At 44.0% G+C, this 22,802-nt stretch overlaps 2 protein-coding genes across 2 annotated transcripts; one reads left to right on the plus strand and one right to left on the minus strand.

Annotated features, from left to right (window-relative positions):
- Positions 1-10,106: 10,106 nt before the first annotated feature.
- Positions 10,107-11,830, minus strand: cdca5 (cell division cycle associated 5). Its single transcript, XM_071899356.2, has one exon. It carries the CDS (start codon positions 11,652-11,654, stop codon positions 10,899-10,901), a length of 756 nt encoding a protein of 251 aa, XP_071755457.1. The 5' UTR covers positions 11,655-11,830; the 3' UTR covers positions 10,107-10,898.
- On the plus strand, positions 11,825-21,613 carry psmb2 (proteasome 20S subunit beta 2). The gene is made up of 6 exons (XM_071899357.1): positions 11,825-12,024; positions 12,576-12,698; positions 13,198-13,268; positions 20,509-20,671; positions 21,092-21,141; positions 21,404-21,613. The coding sequence occupies exons 1-6, from the start codon at positions 11,934-11,936 to the stop codon at positions 21,503-21,505; spliced, it is 600 nt and encodes a 199-aa protein (XP_071755458.1). The 5' UTR covers positions 11,825-11,933; the 3' UTR covers positions 21,506-21,613.
- The last annotated feature ends 1,189 nt before the right edge of the window (positions 21,614-22,802 follow it).

The following is a 22,802-nucleotide window of genomic DNA, read 5'->3' on the forward strand; positions in this document are numbered from 1 at the left end:
GTGTGTGTGCGTGTATGTGCTCGCAGAGATACCAGCCTCCTTGCCACCCTATAATCTCCAGTCTGAGCTGAGCTGGTCGCGGGGCCCTCGCCTCGCCGTGCGGCCCCCGGGGAGCCTGTCAGTCTGCGCCCCGGGGCCCTGCAGGTCCTATCCGGCCCCGGTGAACAGACGCCCGGTCCAGTTGCGCGTAAGAGCGCCAAACCCCCGGGCAAGTTTGGGATAATCCCCGGCTATGCCTCCTAACTCCTGCTTATGTTTTAAGCTTATCGCCTCTCTTGGACGCAGGCATCGCAGTGAAAGTGTGAGCGAATTTACATATTGATCCGTTGTTCGTTGGCTTCGGCTGGATGTGCGCGAGGCATCAGAAAGGCGAAGCGGGATAACGGATAACATGTTTACGCTGTAATTTGTCGAGATGGGGGAGCGACGCACCGGCGAGGACACTGTGGAAGAACAAAACTGCCATTGATGGTAATTTTTGTAAACCACCGCGACGTGATTTCAGGGCAGTTAGTAACCTTACACATTCATCAAAACAAAGCTTGAAATGAGAGATGAACGAGCCTAAAAAAAACCTCGACCCAAGGCTAGGATCCATGCAGTCAGGGTGGTATCTGCTGTCACAGGACCGGCTTCAACAAAGGGCCGCGGTTTGTCTCTCACTTTTCTTGGGTCTTGGTTGGTTGACTCCACTTTGTAGCCTATTCTAAAACTGTTTCCTACAATATCCCAGTGCATGGCGGGTAAACTATGGCCTCCAATCTGTGAGGATCAAAAGGCAAACAAGACTAACCAATAGAAAGAAAAATATATTATAGCCTATTTCCAGGAAAAACCCATTAAGTTATCATTCTCTTTTCATAAAATACCCTATCTTCATATACTTTACACCAATTTGATACCACTATCTAGCCTATGATGCACACTTTAAATTAACGGTTTTGGGTTTACCTTCCTCTACATCCTCACCCGAACACATTCCTTGGTCTAGGTGACACTGTATAATCGGCCACACGGTAACGTGTGACCGGGTTTCCCGCTGGGCGCGGTGAGAGAGCGCAGCGCGCACCGGGAGGCGCACATATGGGTGCGCCACTCTCAATTCAATTGTCTCTTTCTGCCTCTGTCTGTCACGAAAACCCGCTAATTCAGTCAGTAATAAAACGGGGGGAAACAATAGAAGGGAATGACACTTAGTCACGGTGTTGGAGGTGTTTTTTCTGGGTTTATTTTTTACCCAAAATATCCTGGGAAGCAGAAAGGCGCGCACAGCTGGCCCGGCGGCACCCACGGCGCCAAGTGTCACGGATGTGCATATGAGATTTTTGTTCCTATTTTATAAGACAGTTCACCTGCTCGTTCACCTCCGAACATAGTTGGTATGTAAAATGAATCGACGTTTCAATTTCTAAGAAAGAATTTAGCCGCCTCCAAGGAAAAATAATATTCCTATTGGGACGTACAGTGTAGTCCTCAATACAGAGTTTATAGATTGTTATTTTTTTAATCTATGATATATAATAGTCTTATAATACTCTCATATTTTTCTATAGTTTTGGTGTGATATTTCTATAGTAGATTTTTTTTTTTTACTGCGTTTCCTTTTCGTAAAGCAACTTTTAAGCACGAGCAATATTGCCTTTGGTCCTCCTCAAAGGGATATGAATGATAATATATTTATCATTATGGATTTTAACAGGCATAACTGAAATGTATTGTGTACACCTTCCCTTATGAAAAAAATAGGATGCCATATAAATATCACAACAAAGAATATTGGAGGTAAAAATACCATAAAAGTCACTCTAAACTCCCACAGACATACTACAAGTCCCTATAGGAATATTATAGGAATATTATATTGATTTTTCGTCAGGCTTGAGTGAACTTATATTGCCTCTGACCTAACAACAACAGTTGACTCAGGCTTACGTCATGCTTCATGTGGCTCTCAGGAACAAAGCCGTTTGAAGGGTGTGCTGCTGAAAACCCCCTGGAAACTGTTTTCACACGTCACGGACGCACAAAGCGCTGACCTGCAGGGGTCAGAGCCGCTTCTCCCCCCCTGGAGCCTGCAGTTCACTGACGGCCAGCAGGGGGAGACACCCCATCACACAGCGTCACGAGCCAGTGGAGGCCTGCTTACAGCTCTATGGCCTCCGTGTTGGGGACGCCAGGGGGCAGTAGTGCGCATGACGGCTGGATCCAACGGTGTGTGGCGCAGTGGTGTCCAAAGTGGGGACCAGCAGGGATTCTTGAAGGGGGGGAGGGATAGTTTATAGTTTAATTTCAGGATTATTTCACTCACTAGCAATAAGCACAATGATAATAATAAATAATACATCTTTATTTGTATGGCGTTTTTGCAAAAGCAGAGTTTACAAAGTGTTTAATGTATAAGGATGGCTGTTTTATAGGTTTCACTCTTCCTGTTGTTTGGCCTATCCACCCATCTACAGTATTAAGTTATATAATGATACTAGAAAAAATTTTGATTCTTAAAGTGAAGAAAAAATGAATTTTAAAAAGCAATAATCTAAAAAAAAAAAATCAAGGCACTCTCTCTAAAGTTAAAAAGCCTTTATTACACAAGCTGCAACACAATTAAAAATGACCAACGCGTGTCGACATAATGGCCTTCATCAGGTTCATACAGATGATCAAGTATAGCCAGCATTTAAATAAAAAACACCTTAACCTACCTATCCACACATGGGAAATTACATGACCATATATAGGCTACAGTTAGCTACATAATTCTGTCCCAAGTTACACTTAACACTAAAAAATCTGGGACAAAATCTGGGGTCTGTGGTATAACAATGAATGTGCAAAATATTAATTACATCTTCCTGATATTGAGTTGCAGCCCCTTCTCTAACTCATCTGCTTCTCTTCATCTCCATCTCCTCCTTTGTGATTGGTATAGATTTAATAAGGGAAATCAATAAGGGATAATGGCTTTTACCTGGATTCACCTCATTAGTGTACTTCAAGTGCCCCTGATATTTTGCACATTTAGTGTGTAAGGATGTCTGCTTTATAGCTTTCACTCTTCCTGCTGTCAGGCCTCCCCCCATCTACAGTATAGACAGTTATATAATTCTGTCCCAAGTCACATTTTACACTAAAAATCTTCAGATTGGGATTCCTTGGGACAAAATCTTGGGTCTGCGGGTCTAATGCGCATCTGTTTGGGCGTCCTTGACATGAGAAAGTTTGGGAATCCCTGGTGTTGCCTCGGCTATAGCTGCCCTGTCTGTGTTCAGCTTCTGAATAGGGCGAACATAGACCCTATCGTAGTCTGTCTCTCTCTCTCTGTCTCTCTCTCTCTCTCTGTCTCTCTCTCTGTCTCTCTCTCTCTCTCCTTCTTTCCTCTGCCTGATGTAGTGTGACAGTGTGGTAGCCCGCAGCACTCTGCTGGCGTGGAAACAATCAGCTTTGACAGAAATGGGGTGGTGGTGGGGATAGAGGGAGGTAGAGGAGTAGGGAGGGATGAAGGGAGGAGGGAGGGATGGGGGGGGTGGGGGGGTTGCGGCCTCAGGCCTGTGTATGATGAACTGGATAGAAAGACCTGTCGTCAGAGAGAAAGAACAAAACATACGTGCATACATACAGACAGACAGAAAGACAGACAGACAGACAGACAGACAGAAAGACAGACAGACAGACAGATAGATAGACAGATAGATAGACAGATAGATAGATAGACAGATAGATAGATAGATAGATAGATAGATAGATAGATAGATTCCAATTCTAAGAGTGTTTGAGGGGGAGTTATGAAACCAAATTTAATAATAGGATTTGAAAACAGACATATTTTCAGCTAATCTTCTGCAAAATCACAGTCTGAACTAATTTAAGACTGATTGATGTTAAAATGATTTCTGAAAACTGTGTTGAGTCTTGGGCCATTTTGAGATGTGTGCACTCACTTAAGTTTAAGATGCAATTTGCATTGCACAGTGTCATACTGAAGAGAGAGGGCCCTATACGACTTTAAACAGAGGGGATAGGCCTAACTGTTTAATTAAAGCTCTCATTTCAGTTAGCTAAATAATTAAATATTATCCATTTGAACCATTTTGTTTAGTCGTTATTATAGAGCCCAACAAGCCTTAATGTATTGAAACAAATTATTCTTAGTAGATTTAGATTTGTGAATGGATTTTGTCATCGATAATGTGTGTTTCATTGTATTCGAAATTGGTTTACTTAACTTGATTAGGTCCAAATTGAAAACCATCGACAAATCGCAAATCATTAATTGACAACATTTGACAGAGGAGACAAAGGCGGAGCGAATCCCCTTTGACTGTGTGAAATATTGTAGGCAAACATATCTAATAATGTGTTGTAACAACCTGTTGACTAGAACAACAAAACATACAATGTCCTCCCTATGTGACCCGTATGTCAAGTCTCCCACTTGACTCACTGACTAATTCAGTTAAAGCAATCAGGTCCATTACAAGAGTCGCTCTCAAGGCGCAGCATCCTGTCAAACTTTGATTCGTGGAGTTGCGTGTGTGTGTGTGTGTGTGTGTGTGTGTGTGTGTGTGTGTGTGTGGGAGGGAAGGGGAGGGTTACCGCAGAAGCCTGTTGGTGGGGCGGTAAGGGTTCAGCTGCCTCGTCTGCTATAACCAGCTAATAAATATGAAAACAGCAGGTTAAAACTTTTTATTCGTCCTCTGCCTGAAAGGATTATACCCTTCTATAGAGTCCCGTGAAAAATCCCCCAAACCTCATAATGCCCAATGTTGTCCCATAAAACTGTGTCGGACAAAAGACGGAGAAAGGGGGCTTTTTCACGCATAAGGGGTTTTCTCAAGAGCACATTGAGGGGAGCCCCGGCCGGGACCCGCCCATAGATTATCTGGCTGTCGGTGAAAGCGCGGCTGGGAGCGGCAGGTGCGTGTGCCAGGCACGGGGGGTCGCGGGGGCCCGGTGACCGCGAGGGGGGGGGGGGGGGGGGGGAACTATGGAGAATGCCGCGCAGCTGCCGGCAGGAATGTTTTCAGATTGTCACTTCCATTTAACTTGCTCTTTTTCTTTCTCTCTCTCTCCCTCCTCCCACCCGCCCGCTGGAGACGGAGTGGTCTCCCCTGCCCAGGTTTCCCCTCTCGGTTCGGAGACGAAAAGAGACGCTAAACGGTGACACCCCGTCAGACAAAAGCGGCGCGCGGTGCGGGCCGTCCCCGCCTCGGCGCCGTGAAATTGCGGATTAAACTGATAAGCGGCGGCGCTGATACAGACCGCGCGTTTCTGAGAGAATTTTATAGGCCCCAAGTGAATGCCAAGTAACTCATAAGGCAGGGTTAACAAACTCTTTAACTCAGTTCGGTCCCCAGGCGCCCCTTTCATACAAGTAGGATCAGATTTGAGATTTCTAAATCTAAAGACATCAGCATGCAGTGGCCTGTAGATCAAGCTGGCCCTGTTTTTACAAGGCTGTTCATGAAATTGTTCCTGCAACATTGCCAAAAATTAATCAAAGAACAGATCATCCTGAATGCCACCTATTCACATTGTCTAAATTCACAAAGAAACTATAATCTCATCTCAAGTATCGGCCAGTTATGGGAGCTTCAACCATGAAGCTTCACCCCTTATCTTTAATTTCATACGTTCACGATAAAGTCTGTACATTATTACCAGATTATACTCATCAAAGAAGATGGACTGCCCCCATTTTGACCCGTGCAGGCTGTGTCTTTGCCTGAAATGGCCTCTCTGCACCGTACCTTGGTCCCTAATCTCTGCCGTCCCAACCGTGTCCCATTCCAAACTATGGCCCTGGGCTATGTGTGGGTCCTCACATAATCCCCCAAACTCGGTCTCCCTTATTCCGCTGGGGTTTGGCAAAAGTGCTACATGTCTGTCAGAAGCAGCACAACGCCGCTTTTTCACACCATCTTTCTGGCAAAAGGGATTAATGTCCCCACCATTATGAATAATGAGAATGAATAACAAACAGCCGTCTGTTTATCCCACACAATTAAAAAAGGAAAGTGTGTCCTTATGCTTTTATTGAACTGTCTTTAGGGTGTTTGCGGAGGTACCATACAACCAAACAGCCGGGACAGAAATCACTGTGTTAAGCTACCATCTGATGCTTTCAGCCTCTTGGCACTGAACTTATCTCTTCATTAATGCCTAAACAGGGGCAAATCAGTTTCCATGTGTTTTTATATGTTTAGACAGCAGTGAAAGATAAGATTTGTACCACACAAAAAAAAGAAAAACTGAACCTGTAATGTAAATCCAGCCTTATGAAAACGATCAAACCAAATCAATGTAAGTAACACAAAGGACTATAGGGTAAGAAACAAAAAAAATACAGTTAACTTTAACTGTTAATAAAATTTCCCCTCGACATCTCCTCAAATTGTTGCCTTCGCATCACGGCCTTAACATTTCTCTTCCTCACATCTTTCCATTTTGCTCATACTGGATCACAACTCAGTATCCATACTAGCTGCCAAAACGGACAATGCGGCGAGGAGCAAGAATATGAAAATGAAATATGAAATAGTAGTGTGATAAACTGGTAGATAATCATCTTTTCATTAAACTTTCATCCCCAGTGACTTAAATATTCAAGAGCCCAATTACAGAGCTTGTATCTCTCTCTCTCTCTCTCTCTCTCTCTCCCTCTCCCTCGCTTTCTTAACAAGAGCAGTCAGGGAGAGGGTGAGTGTACGTGGCTTAAGGGTTGAGTGAGAGCATCATTATGGAGCGGTCACAGGGGAGAGATGACCCGTCCCTCATCGGAGAGGCGGAGGAGAGCGGAGGCAGGCAGGGAGCAGCGGGCCTGACGCACCGCTGTCCAAATAAAAGGATAAGTAGAGTGAGAGAGAGGGAGAGAGAGAGAGACGGGCAGCAGATAGACAGACAGGGAGCAGGTCTGATGCATGCCTGTCCAAATAAAAGGATGGACAGGGTGAAAGAGAGACGGTGGGAGAGAGAGAGAGAGAGAAAGAGAGAGAAACAGATAAGCAGACTGAGAGGAGTATAGATTTTCCAGGCAGATAGTGGAAAGATGTGTGCATCCTGATGAGTGCCACAAACAGGGTGCATGACTCTCTTGTCTGCCTCTGTTTCTACGTGTAGTGTAGTGTGTGTGTGTGTGTGTGTGTGCGTGTGTGTCAGTGTATTAGCAGTCAGAGCACTGAAGCCCACGGGCGATTCCTGTGTGTGCTTGCGATAAAGGGAAAAAGGGAGGAAGTATAACGGGGGAAGCGGGGCGTAGAGGAGGGGTAGGGGTGGGGGGGGTGGGGGGGGGGGGTGGAGGGTGGGGGGGTGAGAGGAGAGAGGAGGAAGTTGGTTCGGAGGGGAGGAGGGGGGGTGGGGTGCAGAGAGAGAGAGAGAGAGAGAGGAAAGAGCATCCAGCAGAGCAGGGAGCTTCCTCTGTGCTGTCAGAGCCTCTGGATCATGTCCCCATTGGTCTCTCTCTCTCTCTCTCTCTCTCTCACTCACACACACACACACACATATTCCCTCACCCAACTGCTCTCCCCTCCCCTCCCCTCCCCTCCCTCCCCCCCTCTCATGAAAAGAGTGTCTTGGCAGGGTAATTAAGAATGGCCTCTAAACACAGGAGTATGGCAGGAACGCTCCAGATGAAAGTAAATGATTAAAATAATTACAGGCTGAGAGCTGACGAGCCGGAGTGTGGGGTGGCCGCCGGACATTTGTCGGTAATTAGATAATTAATCTGAATGCAAATGATGAGCCCTAACGAAGCAGTCAAGCTGAACCAGCGACAACTGCCGTGAGTGAAATGGGGGAGAGAAAGAGCGAGAGAGAGAGAGTAAAAAAGAAAAGAGGGAAAGGGGAGAGAGAAGAAGAAAAAAAAAATAATATGAATATGAGTGTAACAGATCCAGCTTCCAAAAAGCATGAACAGACTCAAAAGCAAAGCCAACACACACACACACACACACACACACACAGCAGCAGCATTGTAAATCAATAACTGTTTCTAGCACTCAGTATTTTGACAGTGCAGCTTGTGCTCAAAACAGCCTCTTACTTCACTACATTTGTAACTTTCACTCGTTATGACAAGCAGACATGAATACCTTGTTAAAAATATACAAGTCTACAAAAGGCCGCCGCAGTCTGACTCTCACACACACACAGACACACACACACACACACAAGCAGCCGGTGTTGTGTGCAGAGAAAAGGTGCTTCTCTCACTCAGCTGAAATGCCAAATGAAGGGTATAAACATGAAATGGGACCTGAGGAAGAGAAATAGAGCACGTTTTGCACCAGCTAAAACGCATGAGCAAATTGTGGATTTACTCACTCGCTGGTACACACACACACACACACACACACATACACACACAGGGCCTCGCACGCTCAAGCAAGCACACACTCATTATTTCTCTTTCTCTCTCACACACACACACAAATACTATCAGCGTGTCTACATGCTCTCAGCAGATGTAAATAGCCAACTTCAGAGATTTGTTTTTTTTTTTTCCAGGTGGATATAGGAGGTTGGAGGTATACTGTGACTCCAACATAAAATACAGTCTCGGAGTACTGTGGATCGTTTCTTTAAATAAAAAAAATAAAAAAAAGGATCTTCAGGGCTTCATTATTCAGATGCTCAACATTGCAGAGCAAAAACTGTAAATAAAAGAAAATCTGTTATGACAGTTCAGCCTCGGTTCTGGCAGCGTGAACAAAGTGTCTCCCAGAGCTTGGAATAAGACAGCTGGGACTGTTAATGTCATCAAGAGACAAAAACTCAATATAATCTATTGACAGTAAGTGGGAGACCAACTTTATGGATACCATCAGTTGACAAAACCTAGAGTGATTTTACAGAGAAACTGGAACATCAGCTGGTTCTGTATTACATTAAATCATACTCACTTCTTATGAAATGCTGTTCTGACATGGAAATCATATATTTTTGCTCTCTGTAATGTTGAGAATCAGAGAGGAACTGTGATGACCAGGTTCATTTTTTTGAACTTGATCATATTCATGAAACAATAATGACTGAATGACATTGCTGGTAATTCCCAAAAGTACCAAGGTTTACCTATAAACACCACTGTATATCTCAATAGTAATTTGGCTGATGGGTGAGAGTGAATATACTTAGAAAAACTCTGTATACCTGCCTATCAACTACTGCCGATTAGTCACATTTGACAAGCTGCCATATACAAACTGCAAAGAAGTTTAAATTTTTCATCATCTAATTTGAATAAACCCACAGAAACCCCAAACATAGGCAGGCTGTCTTTAAGAAAGATGGCCGCTCCATTCTTCTTTTTGCCGAATAGGAAGCAGTTTGGTCGGTTGATGGCTTCCCCCTTGTTAGTGCAAATTATTTGACGCATCCACTTAAAGACTCTGGAGGGAAACGTTTTACCTGTCCACCTCCTCATTAAACTCGGACAGATCACTCACTCGTCCAATCAATCTGCCTCCCTCTGCTCCCCCGAGGCCACCGCTGTAAATAACAATGTGTTCTTATTCAGCAGGCTTAGCTAATAACTTACTAGGCGTTATGGGAGTTTACATGATGCCATCATCACACCTTCAATCTCAGCTGGATACAGACAGCAGTCACGTTTTATGACTGATAATACAGGCAACTTTGTTACATATGACATTATTCCTCAACCTGCCACACTTGGGATTAGGCTCAAACACTGCAAAAACTATCAACAGAACTACACTTACACTGTAAACATTCAATTAAACAAGATTAGAGTCAAACTTTTCCTCAGATGTTATTCACACTAAGTCCAGCAGCTAATTGGGTTTTCTATTCCTCTTTGTTGGAAAGCTGTGTGTGTGACATTTTCAAACTGTGTATTTTGTTGTTTCACTAAAATCAGCATTAATAAAAATAGGGTTGAGAACTACTGACAGCGACAAAATCCCAATCAAAAAGTTCCAAAAGAAAAGACTTTTTGCACATGGGTCAGTTATAGCACAGAGGACTTCAATTTATGAAGTAGTGAGTCTTTAAATCTAGTGGAAATTTCAATTTCAGAATTTGTTGATTTAATTGGTTGAATATTTATTTAACCAAAAACATGTACAGAAAGGTAAAAATAATAATAATAATTAAAAAAAAGTCCAGGAACAACGATGATAGTTGCTGTCTTCGAGTCCTAATCTGATTTTTTTTTTAGTGAATCAAATATGGATATAAACGCATTATTGAAGAGACCAGCTGATGGAAAATAATCTCTTAACAACTTTCAGATCTCACCATTGCTGCAAATGCTGTTCCACAGTTTACAAACAGTACATATGTAAACAAACTTCAACATGCATTTAAAACCAGTGACACATAGTTTCAGTCATTGTATCATGAGCTCAATCGATCAGCTTGAGGCTAAAAACTCAAACCAATTAAAAAAAGAAACTAAAGCAAACCCACCTAAAGGCTCTGCTCTCATTCCAGATTGGACCTTTAACACAACCAGAACCAACAAAATAGACCAGAATAAAGAAACTCTGTAATTAATGTTTCCTCAGTTACCAAAGCAAAGGACATGCTCTAAGTTCAACTTTCAAAACAATACTGACTACTACTATACTAAGCCTTTATACCACCAAACATGAGTTAAGCAATTACAAGGGAGCATCTAAACTCACAACCAAAGACATGAAACTCCAAAAATAACCACAATTTACAATATGCAGATATGTGACTGCAAGTATACATAAGCAACTTGAATGTTCTGAGTATGTGGCACACATCTGAAGTGTTACTCTTCCAAGATTCAGTGTTTTTTAGCATGTCAGGTGACAAAAAAAACATGCCATTTGACAACAGGGGAGCCATTCCTTCAGTCTTTACAAAGTCTCTCGGGCTTTTTGTGCAGCAGAGTGAGGGTTTTCTCAAAATTATTCCACCACCAAGTCAAACCCTTCTGCCTCGTCAAACTCAGCATTCATCTTTGCAGCCAGGGCGTCCAGCTCCGTGATGTTTATCTGCTGGACCTTCTTCTTCCTCCTCCTCTTCTCCTTCACCACGGCCACTCCGGGGATGTTTAGGTCCGGCTCGGGGAAGGAAGCGGCACAGTCCTCCGCTTCCAGCAGCGATGTGAACGAGTTCAGGCCGGATAAAGACCCAGACACCTCAAGGCCCGTCTTGGACTGTCCCACCCTGCGACCCACCTCGGGGGTTTGAAGTTTCTCAAAGCCGAAGAGAGTCTCGCGGCGGTCGGGGCTGTCCATAGACTGGTCGCTGAGTCTGCTGTAGGACCGACGGACTTTCTGTGACCATACCGAGTCTTCTGGATCTGCTGCCGGCTGCGGAGCAGGAGGAGGGCGGGGCGGCGAGGCCAGGATGGGAGAGGGCATGGCGGCCTTCTTCGACGAGGGGACCGGCGGGACCTGGACGGGACCCGGGGTGGATATCTTCGCCTTTTTCAGCTCACCGCCCTCCGACACTCTCTGCATGTTCTCTTTGTTGTGCTCGGACGGTACAACTGTTTTCCTGGGTGCTATCTTCTTCACGGTGATGGAACGCTTAACAGTAGCCGACGGCGCCATTTTGTCAACTTTGACGTTAGTTTGTGGAGAGCTCAACCGCGCTGATCGTCTTCGTTCCGGGCCGTTAGACTCCGCCATTAAGGATCGAGGCGTCCCTTCGTTCATTCTGACCTTCTCCGGGTGAAACCAGTAATCTCTCTCGTACTTTGTTATAATCTAATCAGTACTATCGAGGTCTATTCGAGTGCCACAACAACAGCAGCAGCAGTCCGTTCAAATTGCCCGCCTGAGTCGCGCAGTTGAGACGAAACAGCTATTTCCTGTGACGTCAACAGTCCGCGCCACCCATCTAACTTTTGCTGTGTAATCTGAGCGAGCGAGGCTGAGTCGTCGGCTATTTCAAACTTTTATTTAAATTATTTCAGTAAATTCCCACTCTACAGAATGGAGTATTTGATTGGGATACAGGGACCAGATTTCGTGCTCCTAGCCGCCGATAATATCGCAGCCAGCAGCATCATTCAGATGAAACATGGTATGACACCGCTTTCTTAGCTTAGCTTAGCCATTCAACCGGCTAATTTAGCACACACAAACCTGCTTTATAATAGTCGTTCACACTGAAGTTTTAAATATATTGTTAAACAAATAATAGTTTAGGCTTATTGCCGTTATAGCAGATTGATGTGTAATGTGTTATTGCACCGAAACATCACCCACTTGTCCATAATGTAACCACACATTGCTAATGTAATTTTAGCTCGCCGACGCTAGTTTAGCTAATTGGCAGTTAAGTCTTTCTCATTCTCTGAGACACGAGTAAGGCATTTGGCTTTTCAGATTCGTATGTTAGTAATATAAAGTGTGTAAAGCCACTATCGTATAGAGCATAAGCTGCTCTTAGTCAAATTTAATGTCCTTTTCCATAAAACATACTGCAGCTAGCACGGCTAAGGCAAGATGGATGGGCAAGCTTGCCACTAGTGAAAGTGAAAGTCAGTTACTTCAGTAGTTAAGTAGCCATCTTTATGATTTGTTAACAAGAGGCAAATAACCGAATCCTATTATGTGTTCTGTGTTTTTCAGACTATGACAAGATGTTCAAATTAAGTGAGAAGATATTGCTGCTATGTGTTGGAGAAGCAGGAGACACAGTACAGTTTGCAGAGTACATCCAGAAGAATGTCCAGCTCTACAAGATGAGGAATGGTAAGGGCCGCTACAGTAATGACTGAGGGGCATAACTGTGTTTCATTCTCCTCAAAGGTCCCCACTTTCACTCCATAATATCTGGGCGTCCACAGTAATGTTTGTCTGGGAGGCAAACTGTGTCCGCTGAAGAAGCACACACCCAAAACCTTAAGTAAAGCATAAGACTACCTGGTGAAATTTCAGTAAAACAGAGAGGAAATGGAAAACAAAGATCAAAGTTACTCTCTCTTAATTTCTTGCAACTGGATGAATATTAACTCTTCACACTCCAGCTGTGATATGGCATGAATTCAGTATTAGAGTAGACATAGAGGGATATTGATGGCCCTGTCAAAACTATGTAGCCTTTGACCACTCAGTATGTCTTAACCCGTTTGGTCCCTATAATGGTCATTGTTTACTCCTGTGTTTGAGTGCCACAGTGTGTTATGGCAGTCATATTTGGACTTGTCATAATGGTTCCACTGATACTATTTGTCTCCTCCTGCCTCTTCAGGTTACGAGCTCAGTCCAGCAGCAGCAGCAAACTTCACACGAAAGAACCTTGCAGACTACCTTCGAAGCAGGGTAACTAGTCTGATATGTACAAAATACCAATCCATATTTATCTTCATCGTTTTTATGAATCCTTTCTACAACAGAATTTACATGTTGTTCCTACACTGTGTTGTATTTCATTTTCGCTTTATGAGCATGAACAAGTCTCAAAGCCATAAATATGAGACCCAAGCCTCTCCTTAATATTGTCTTCAAGAGAAAAATCCTGGAGAGGATCCAATGACTGAGACCAACTTTGTGGACACAGTGAAGACTACGCACTGTGATTTTACAAGAATATCGGCACATTTCTGCCTCATAATTGCTGGCAATACAGTTAAATAAAGCTGTTTTGGATGTAAAAGCTCAAGCAAACCTTCTATGAGTCCACAAATTCAGCCTCCAGTTGTTTATCAATGGAGCAAAGTGTTGTCCTTTGTTGACTGTACACACTAGACCCTCGAGACTTTAGTTTCCAGCTTGGGGATAAAGTTGTTCATGTTCATACAGATAGATTGAACTGTCTCAGATCATAGGGATCACATGTTTTATTAGTTAGGTAATACCAGCAATGAAGGAAACTCAAGCCAGTCCTCTTTGTCAGATTTTAAACTGCCCTTTTTATGTGGGCAGGAGGTTTAAAGCTCTCATCAGAGTATGAAATAATGGAAACTGATATTTCTTGCCTAATAATTTCCTGGAGGAAATGTACTCTGTCCTGGGGCATTGAATAAACAATTGCTTTAGAATTAAATTAAAACAAGAAATTCAAGCTTGCATAACCAGAGCTCAAAAGACGCTGATGTCTACACCGGCTCCATCATGTGTGCGTCACTCCGACCTGCTCTGTCTTTTTATGCTTCAAGTCTACTTTTTACTTGCTTCTTTTTTTAACTTAAAGAAGTAACCACTTTTATGAATGGAAGGCTATGCACCTATGCAGCTCTGCACCTATGCAGCTCTATGCGATAGGCCTACTCACCCACATCAGTGATTTTTAAATGTATGCATTTCAAAGCTATGTGCTTGATTTCATGCTTTTGAACGCACGACTAAAATGGAACCGGTGATATAAATGAAGGTCTCGTGTGTTGCTGATGTGACGCTGGCACCAGTATAGACAAGGAGTCATTCCCCTGAAGTTCAGGTGGGAATTGATTCTCACCCGCAGTTAGCCTTGTATTTGTGTTGTTATCAGTTTGAGACGTCTACGTTCAGCCAGTGATTGCATTTTGACAGAGCCAGTTACATTTGTCAACTTGCTGTGAATGGTGACTGAGGTGTCAATGAGGTCTCGAGGGGAGGCAACACCTGCGCCTGCAACATTAACTGACATCCCCCCCCCACACACACACACCCAATCATCCAGCACCCCTGGGAATGCATGGGAGGTGGTTGGATAGGTATCAAAGGTTGTCAAAATACCACGTTTGCCCTTAAATACTCTGAAAATGAAGTTAAGTGCTGTCACAAAACTAGATAAAGGTGCAGAATATTTCTTCATTATTTACTTAAGCCTGGTTCTAGAAGAATGCCAACATTAGGTGCAACCTGGCAAGTTGTGTGTTTTGATGGTTCTTTTGTTTGTTTGTTTGTGTGTAACAATTTTTAGCTGCAACCAGCAGCTAGTATAAGTCCCTCTGGTGGTCCGTTGGTCCCCCCAAAAAAAAACCAACCTTACTGCACATTGTGTCATTGCGGGACACAGCTATAAAGACTCCATGAGCCTGACTGCTGCATCACTTTGAGTTTAGCTGAGTCGCTGAAGCATAGGTTACCATGCCAAAGATCCCTTGTTCTAATCCAGAGTGAGTCAATTTAGCGCCTAACTGGTCGCAGCTTATCACGAATTACATGCTTGTTGCAATGCACAGAGCTTAGTGGAATTATGGTGTGCGCTCTTTAGGCTGCACAGAGCTGCAAGAGGTCTGCATGAGGGAAATGCAGTGTGCGCTCGTACTCCAGGCAGTACGGTAGAAGTCACACAAGCATGAGCCAGCTCTAGGTTGGTGCGCGGTACGTTCACATACCAGGAAGTAGCTCAGTGATTTTTTTAAGAACTGAAGTCAAAGCATGAATTAAATATGTCGTTCAGCGATTCTCTTGGTTACAAAACCACTCTGATGTTAACAGGTGGAGATTTTAAAGTCAGCATAGTTTCACTCACTCTGATCATGCATACACCTCCGCCCAAACACCTACAAAGCGCTAGCACATTTGTGTTGTTTCAAATGTAGACATGAGGATGCATCTTTTACATTTGTTAATCGTGCAGCACATAGTCTGTGTCAGCGTGTGCCTGCATGTTTGCATGTGTGTGCTTGTAGATGTAACACACAACGCTCAAGACAGATGCTTCTTGTAGCCATCCTTTGTATCTCTTCAGCGGTGAGCTAATTTGTTAAGAAGAGTGCAGCCGCTGCCTGTCACAATAGCAGAAGGGTGAAAATAATTACAAAAAACAATTAGTGTGGCAGAGAAGGGAATGTGGGACACATAGAAGGGGGGGTGGAGGTAGCAGGAGGGTGGGGGTGGGGGGTCCCATGGGGGCACAACCAGGCCCAGTAGACAACACTGCACAGACGGGAGTGTGAGAAAGAGCAGGAGTCTACACACACACACACACACACACACACACACATACATGTACACAGAGGGACCTATAGGATCAGGATCATCTTATTCAGTCAAGGATGCGCATGTTGTGGAGGATAACATTTTTAATATTTAGATATTCATACCTTGCCATAAGCTGTAAGTGTACCGTTATTTTTGTGCCTCACGGTAAAGATTTTGGTTCATGAGTACAGGATTTACTAATGCAGTGTTCTCAGGAGTGCTCAGAAATTGAAGCAATAGCAGTTTCTCCTCTGCATCCCACACCTTCCTCCAGCTATGCTCTTCATTTTCACATTCATCAACCTCCAGAGTGCATGGACATTTGCAAATTATGTTGTATAAACACGTTTTTTTTATGGAGCTTTTCCCCCCAGAACATCTTGAGCATGTAGAATATGTAATCGCTCTTGTCCACTTGAATGTTAAACAGAGAAAGAGATCATCTGGTAAAGTCCTGAACCTTAATATCAACTAGCCGTGACAACCACTCTGTTTTTGTGTGTTTTAAATCTGACCTGCTGTTCAGTTTTACTTGGGTACATACAGTAATTATAGATACGTATATTAGAAGTGTATCCAGTGTGTGGGTTGCTTATCCAATGCAGATCTGTTTGGTAGGGCAGCACTATTACGGACAAAATGATAATTATTGTACAAAATATTTCTGATTTGAGAAATACCATTATTTTGCGGCACTTTTTGCATCTTATATCAACAACTTGACCTTTTTCAACTAGAGCAGTCATTTTAAGGGATATGAAATTTTCACTAATGCGATATGCCAATATTCTGCTAAATGGAAATGTACATGAGCTGACGCACCAAATGTTGAATTTATTTTCACCAATCGGACAAATTCCCATCATTACAGGTTAAAGCTTAGACCCGGCAAAAAGACAGGATTTATCAAAAGATAATGATCTGTTTTTGTATTTCAAATGTATATCTTTTTTCCGCTGTCCTTAACTCATCTTGTGACCCCCCAAGAGTCATCGTGTGGCCACACTGGTGCATCCAGGCCCCCAGGTTGAGAACCGCTGGCTGATAGATTAATCAGTGGATATACTGTTAATTCTGACGGCCTTATTCCTGCAGGATAAATTACAGATGAGTCCTTTAATCTGAAGGATGTCATCCCCCAGTGGCTGCAGACCTCGGGGAGGTGTGGTTAGCTAACTCAGTAGAGCATGTCGGCGCAGAGTAAGGGAGCGTACTGTTCACACACAACTGTGTACCTACCAGCCCGCCGTCCAAAAAAACAACTGGGCCCTCCACTAACCTCAGGAGTACTGCATACACTCCAGCTTTAGAGAGGGGGAGAGAGAGAGAGGGAGGGAGGGAGAGGGAGAATGACAAAGAAAAAAATAGCGGCGAGCACAATTACCTGAGGCCTCGACTCTGCTGCATGAATATCAGTAATGATACACATGAAATTCACCAGAAAGATGGCACTAAAAAAAGAAAGAGTCAAGCACTACAAAGTTTTAAGGGGATGGAAATCCAGTCTGCTCTGTTCGTATTTGCTTTATTTTACGGCTTGATTTACTGTAATATTTTTGCACACAATAAATGATAATAAACAAATACACAGATAAATCAATGGATGCTAAATTAATAGGTACACCAGTGTGGTACTCACAACATTTGTCCAGGAGTGGTAGGTCTGACACACATAGACATGAGATGACTAGATCAGAAGGAAAGATACTTACTTAATGTCACAAATGGCACTTAAATGTCTTATAGATTTATGGTAAAAGCGTCTTATTTCTTATATGTTTGGGTATAAAGCCGTCCCTTTTCCCGTTTGCTCTGCAGTAAGCCATAGCGACTAATTTCATAGTTAAAGTATGTCAGCCTCTAAAGTTAGACCCATTTTATTTGAGGAGTTATCTATAAGGCCGCAGCAACAGTTAGCCTGTGTACGGGGGGCGATCTACAGCTGGCCCCATATGGGCTTGTGAAATATTTTTTAGCACGGGCACACGACGGGCACAAATAATTACTAGCGCCATATTGCACGCGACTCCCCTGCTCCTGCACAGATGAACAATTAATACAGCAGATTGAGGAGAAATGCCAATAAAGAGAACATGTCCCGGGGCAGGGTGCAGAAAGAGGGGGAGGGAGGGGAGGAAGGAAGGAAGGAAAGAAGGAGGGAGGGAGCGAGCGCTGGAACGTGGAAGAGGAGAGCGAAAAGGGCTTCGGGATTGAGTTTGCGATGTTTTTTCTTTGGCCCGGCCTTCTTTTGTGTCGCAGCTGTAGCTCTTTGCCACCAATTCCAACGCCGCCCGTGTCAGACCTACGAGTCTTTTCTGAGGCGGTGTAACAATCCCTCGAAGATGCGACGCCTTTATTGTTTGTAGCTGAAGCTGGGTGTGAGTTCAGGTGGCGGGGTTAACAAGCTGCCTGGTGCCCGCCGAGGTGACATGGGAAGGGAAGGTTATTTTGATGCCAAGTCTGTATTATTGTTACATTGTAACCAGTGAGGCAGGTGTGTGGTGGGTGGGGGGTGACGCCACTGGGGCGTTCTCAGGCACACCGAGGAGTTACGGCTCAGGCCCTTAAGTCGTAACCCCCCCCACAATATACACACACACACACACTTTCTCTCACACACACACACCAAGACGTGCATCCTGAGATTCACGCCCATTATGCACCCTCACATACAAACACACCGTTTCTCTCTTTCTCACGTGTAGAGACACACACAAGCAAGCATCGTTAACACACACACACACACAAACACACACACACACACACACACACACACACACACACACTAAACCCCTTCTCCACAGGGAGCATAACAGTCAACATTGCCCTTGTGGCAAACACAGCGCTAACACAAGTCACAAAAATAACCAGGTCGTCTGAGAGACAAATTGAAATGAGAGGGCAGGTGTTCAGATCACTGTAGGTGACTGCAGCTCGCCGGGTGTCACATGAATCCTGTTTGCCTCGTAATTTTCGCACGGCAGACGGAGAATATAGCGACCGTATATTTCGTTTCATTTTAATCAAAAAATACGATACTTGTTATACCTCCGCCCAGAATTTAGGCCATAACTTGTTTTTGGAATCTGAAAAAATTGTCTAGCATTAAAGGGATTTTTTTTTTTTGATGAGGAACAGTAACGGAGAGAGAAAATGAGTGTTTTGGAGGAAGAGAGGGAGAAGAGGCTAGAAGCGTAAAAGATGTAATTTAAAATGAGGGGGGGTGGGGGGGGGCAAGAGAAAACGACTTCAGAAGTTTTTAATGAGCCCTGGCGCTACTCCAGGGCACGGGGTGAAGGCGGGGGTGGGGGTGGGGGAGGGGGGCGAGTGAGGGAGGGAGGGAGGGGAAAGAGGGGATGAAGGGGGAGGGCGCGACGGAGGGAGCAACAGGGGTGCTGACTCCCAGCAGATGTCACACTGCCAGTGACACCCCACCCACCCCTCCTCTCCTCCTCTGTCCTGTGACGCCCCTTCACCTTTTCTCTCCCTCCCACCATCCCTCCATCGCTCTCCGCTGGCTCACACCCCTCCCTCTGCTCTGTCACTTGCCTCCTCTCTGTCACGCTGCTGTTTATGCTGCATTACTGTTGTTTTTAAAAAAAAAGAAAAAGTCATGTCTCTGCTAAGTTGAAAAATCAAAGTCGATAATTAGGAGCAGCTTGGGAATAAGTTGAGAAAGAGAAATTGTATTAGTAACTTTTCAATTGGCTCCATGCCAACTGCTCTTGATCTTGTGAGCTGGTTGGTGGCTGTGAGACAGGCAGACAAGGTGAGACAGACAGTGATGACATTGTTGCCATCCATACTGAGGCTGCTGTTGGAACAAATAGAAACTTTCATACAAGATGTTTGCTGCAAAGTTAAACGAGGTATCTAGAGATTTTTGCCATTAATAAGCTAATTTAACCTACTTAAATTCAGTAACTTGCTTTCAAGCTGCACTAGGCAACTTTGCATGTTGGCGGCTCCAAATGGCAGGTAAAATTTGAGCTTCAATACACCAAAATCATGTAACATGATGTCAGTAAACTGCACACAGCACGCTCATGTTTTCCAACCCGGCCGGTCTGTGGTGCTTTATACCAAAAGGTACCAAAGAGACGAGAGAGGAAAAAGATCTGATGTTGGTGAGTCCAGATTTCTCTGGACGGAGCGCTGCTCACTGCTGTTTAGGAGACGGTTTGGATTTTGCTTTTAAATTTTGATTCGTCCATTTCTGTGGGAGGAGAAGTGTCCATATTAGACAGCAGAATTTTATTTGGTCAAATAGTATAAGTCTGTGGGGTCTCAATTAGGCGGGGGTGGGATGCTCTTCTTTATTGCAGCCCCACTTTGGGCTGATTTGGGCTCCTAAGACAGGTGTATTTTTACATTAAAATAAACAAAAGTCTAGTTTTAAAAACACTGCTTGGTTTAACTTGGATCATGTCTGCATTTCTCAAACTGTGGTTCTCAGCCAAAAATGGGTCGCACAGACCGTTTCTGGCGGCCGAGCAAATGTTCTGATGACTCTGTCCCAGGGTGAGACTGAATTTAATCGATTTGGGTGCCAGGCTAACCGTTGTAAGAACCCCTGTTGTAGATTTGCATGCTAATACTTCACTCCCACACTCTCCTCTCTCTCTCTCCTCCCTCCCTCTTCTATCTCCAGACTCCATATCATGTGAACCTGTTGCTGGCCGGCTATGATGAGGCGGACGGCCCGGGTCTCTACTACATGGACTACCTGTCTGCCCTGGCCAAGGCCCCCTTCGCCGCCCACGGCTACGGAGCCTTCCTCACCCTCTCCATCCTTGACCGCTACTACAAACCAGGTCGGTTCAGAGCCGAGGAATTTCTCATAAAAGTCTCTCATGCCTTTTCCTACACCTTGGAGAATGACTGGAAAGAGGAGAGAAAGGAAGGGTGTGATGCAAGTCTGTAGAGCGCGGCGCTAACACTGCCGAGGTGACGGATTTGGGAAGGTGTCTTGGCCAAAAGTGTCTGACAAACAGAACCGAATCTAGCTTAGCAATTAACTAATCTTGTTATTCTTTTTTCACGCAGCATCATATTCTTTCCTCTGTCCCTCACAGGCCGTTTCTTCTCATACACCACCACACTGCCACATCCGTTTAATTTCTCTGTTAATGAAAGAGTTTTTTCCCCTCCATTTTAATCTAATTTATGTCTCTGTCATTCCTTTTTTTTCTCTCCCATTTCGACATTCTCATTTTCTCCTGTTTTTGTTCTAGATCTGACCCGGGATGAAGGAGTGGATCTGTTGAAGAAATGCGTTGAGGAAGTGAGTTCAATTCATATTATTTTTATTGCTTATCTCTGTGTGTTATTTCATTTTGTTTGTTAGTATTGTGTTTTTCAGCTTTTTAAACAGTGACTGCACTTCATAACTCTGAATAAGTGGTCCTTGACATTTTTATCTGTTTAGTGTATTATCTTCTAACCATTTTCTATTTCTTTATTTCTGATTTTCTTGCTTTTGCGTTCTTTATTTCTGCCTTTATCTTACTCTGTCTTCCATCCTGTTTCTTTTCTCCCTCCTCCAGCTGAACAAGCGCTTCATCCTGAACCTTCCCTCCTTCAACGTCCGTTTGATTGACAAGGAGGGCATCCATGACCTGGAGAAGCTTACCCTTGGCGCCAAGTGACCGCACACTGCTTTGCTACCAACCCTCACGCCCTCGTTTATTTTTTTGTACCAATGACCTTCTTGCTCTTTCTGTTCCAATAAAAAGTGACACGCTGTTGAGATACAAGCTCTTTGTCCCTGTGGTGCTTTCTCATTGCTCTCTAGTCTACTCAGCTGTACATGGAAAGAGAACAGCCTTCTGGCTGTGTACTCTTGCACTTGTACTCAGTGTGTGTGTGAGTGTGTGTGTGAGAGAGAGCGAGAGAGAGTGCGCATGTACACTTGTTCATGTGAGTTGTCCTGTGTGTTTGCTTGTACACATGTATTTTAACATGCAGGCACATCTGGTGTTATGAACAGAAGCACACAGTGGTTTTCTCAGAATGCCATTCGATCTCACTAATCTTGGTCAGTTTGAATATTGGTTTGAGACTCCTATTGTATGTTCACTATCACATTGTGTTGTGATAGCGTGTTTTAAGCAATCCAACTGCGTGATTTGCAGATTTGATTCAGCTCAACATATGATTGCTATGTGCCGAGGAAGCCCAAATTGTTTGACATGAAGGCCCAGGGTCAAAATGTAACCACGGTGAAAAAGCAGTATTGAAACAGCTATTTAGGGCTCACCATCAGGATGTAACAAAAGCAAAATTTGAATGTCTTTCATGCTGAAATCAGTTTTAAAAGTTAAAGAATGAGACCCTACACCCAGGAGCTGAACCAGCTTGGCAGGCCTCTGCACTACAGATGAACCTGTTTAGAAAAACAACCCTAATCCTCTACCAAAGAGGAGCTGTTTGTTGAAATACACAAATAGGTCCTTAGTTTTCTTCCATCAGTTTTGACCTTACAGTAGGTCTGGCACTGTAAATGAGTTTACTTGAGTTGTGCCTAAATATAGCCAGGTTAATTAGCCGGTAGTAACAAGAACAACATGTATTATTCTTCTGTTGAGCTTCATGCAGGAGGAGCTGCTGCTCTGTATTCTGCTGTACAGCTGGAAGAGGGAAAACCGGGCCAGAATGGTAACATCGCAGCCATATAGGTGTGTGTGTGAGAGAGAGAGAGCAAGAGCCTGTCTGCATGTGTTTGTGTATGTGCAAGAGTGTGTTTCTGCCCCTGTGCACGAGCGTGAAAGAGTCTATATGCCTACGTGTATGAATGAGAGAGAGAGAGAGAGTGTGTGTGTGTGTGGCTCCATCAGCGTCTCCTCTCTCCACCACAGACAGGTGATTAATAAACATTAAACAATCCCTCCTCTCTCAAACACACCGGAATCTGACGGGAAGAGCAGCATATGTTTGCCTGGAGGC

Source organism: Centroberyx gerrardi, chromosome 19 (assembly GCF_048128805.1).
Source record: "Centroberyx gerrardi isolate f3 chromosome 19, fCenGer3.hap1.cur.20231027, whole genome shotgun sequence".
In the NCBI taxonomy this organism is placed as follows: domain Eukaryota; kingdom Metazoa; phylum Chordata; class Actinopteri; order Beryciformes; family Berycidae; genus Centroberyx; species Centroberyx gerrardi.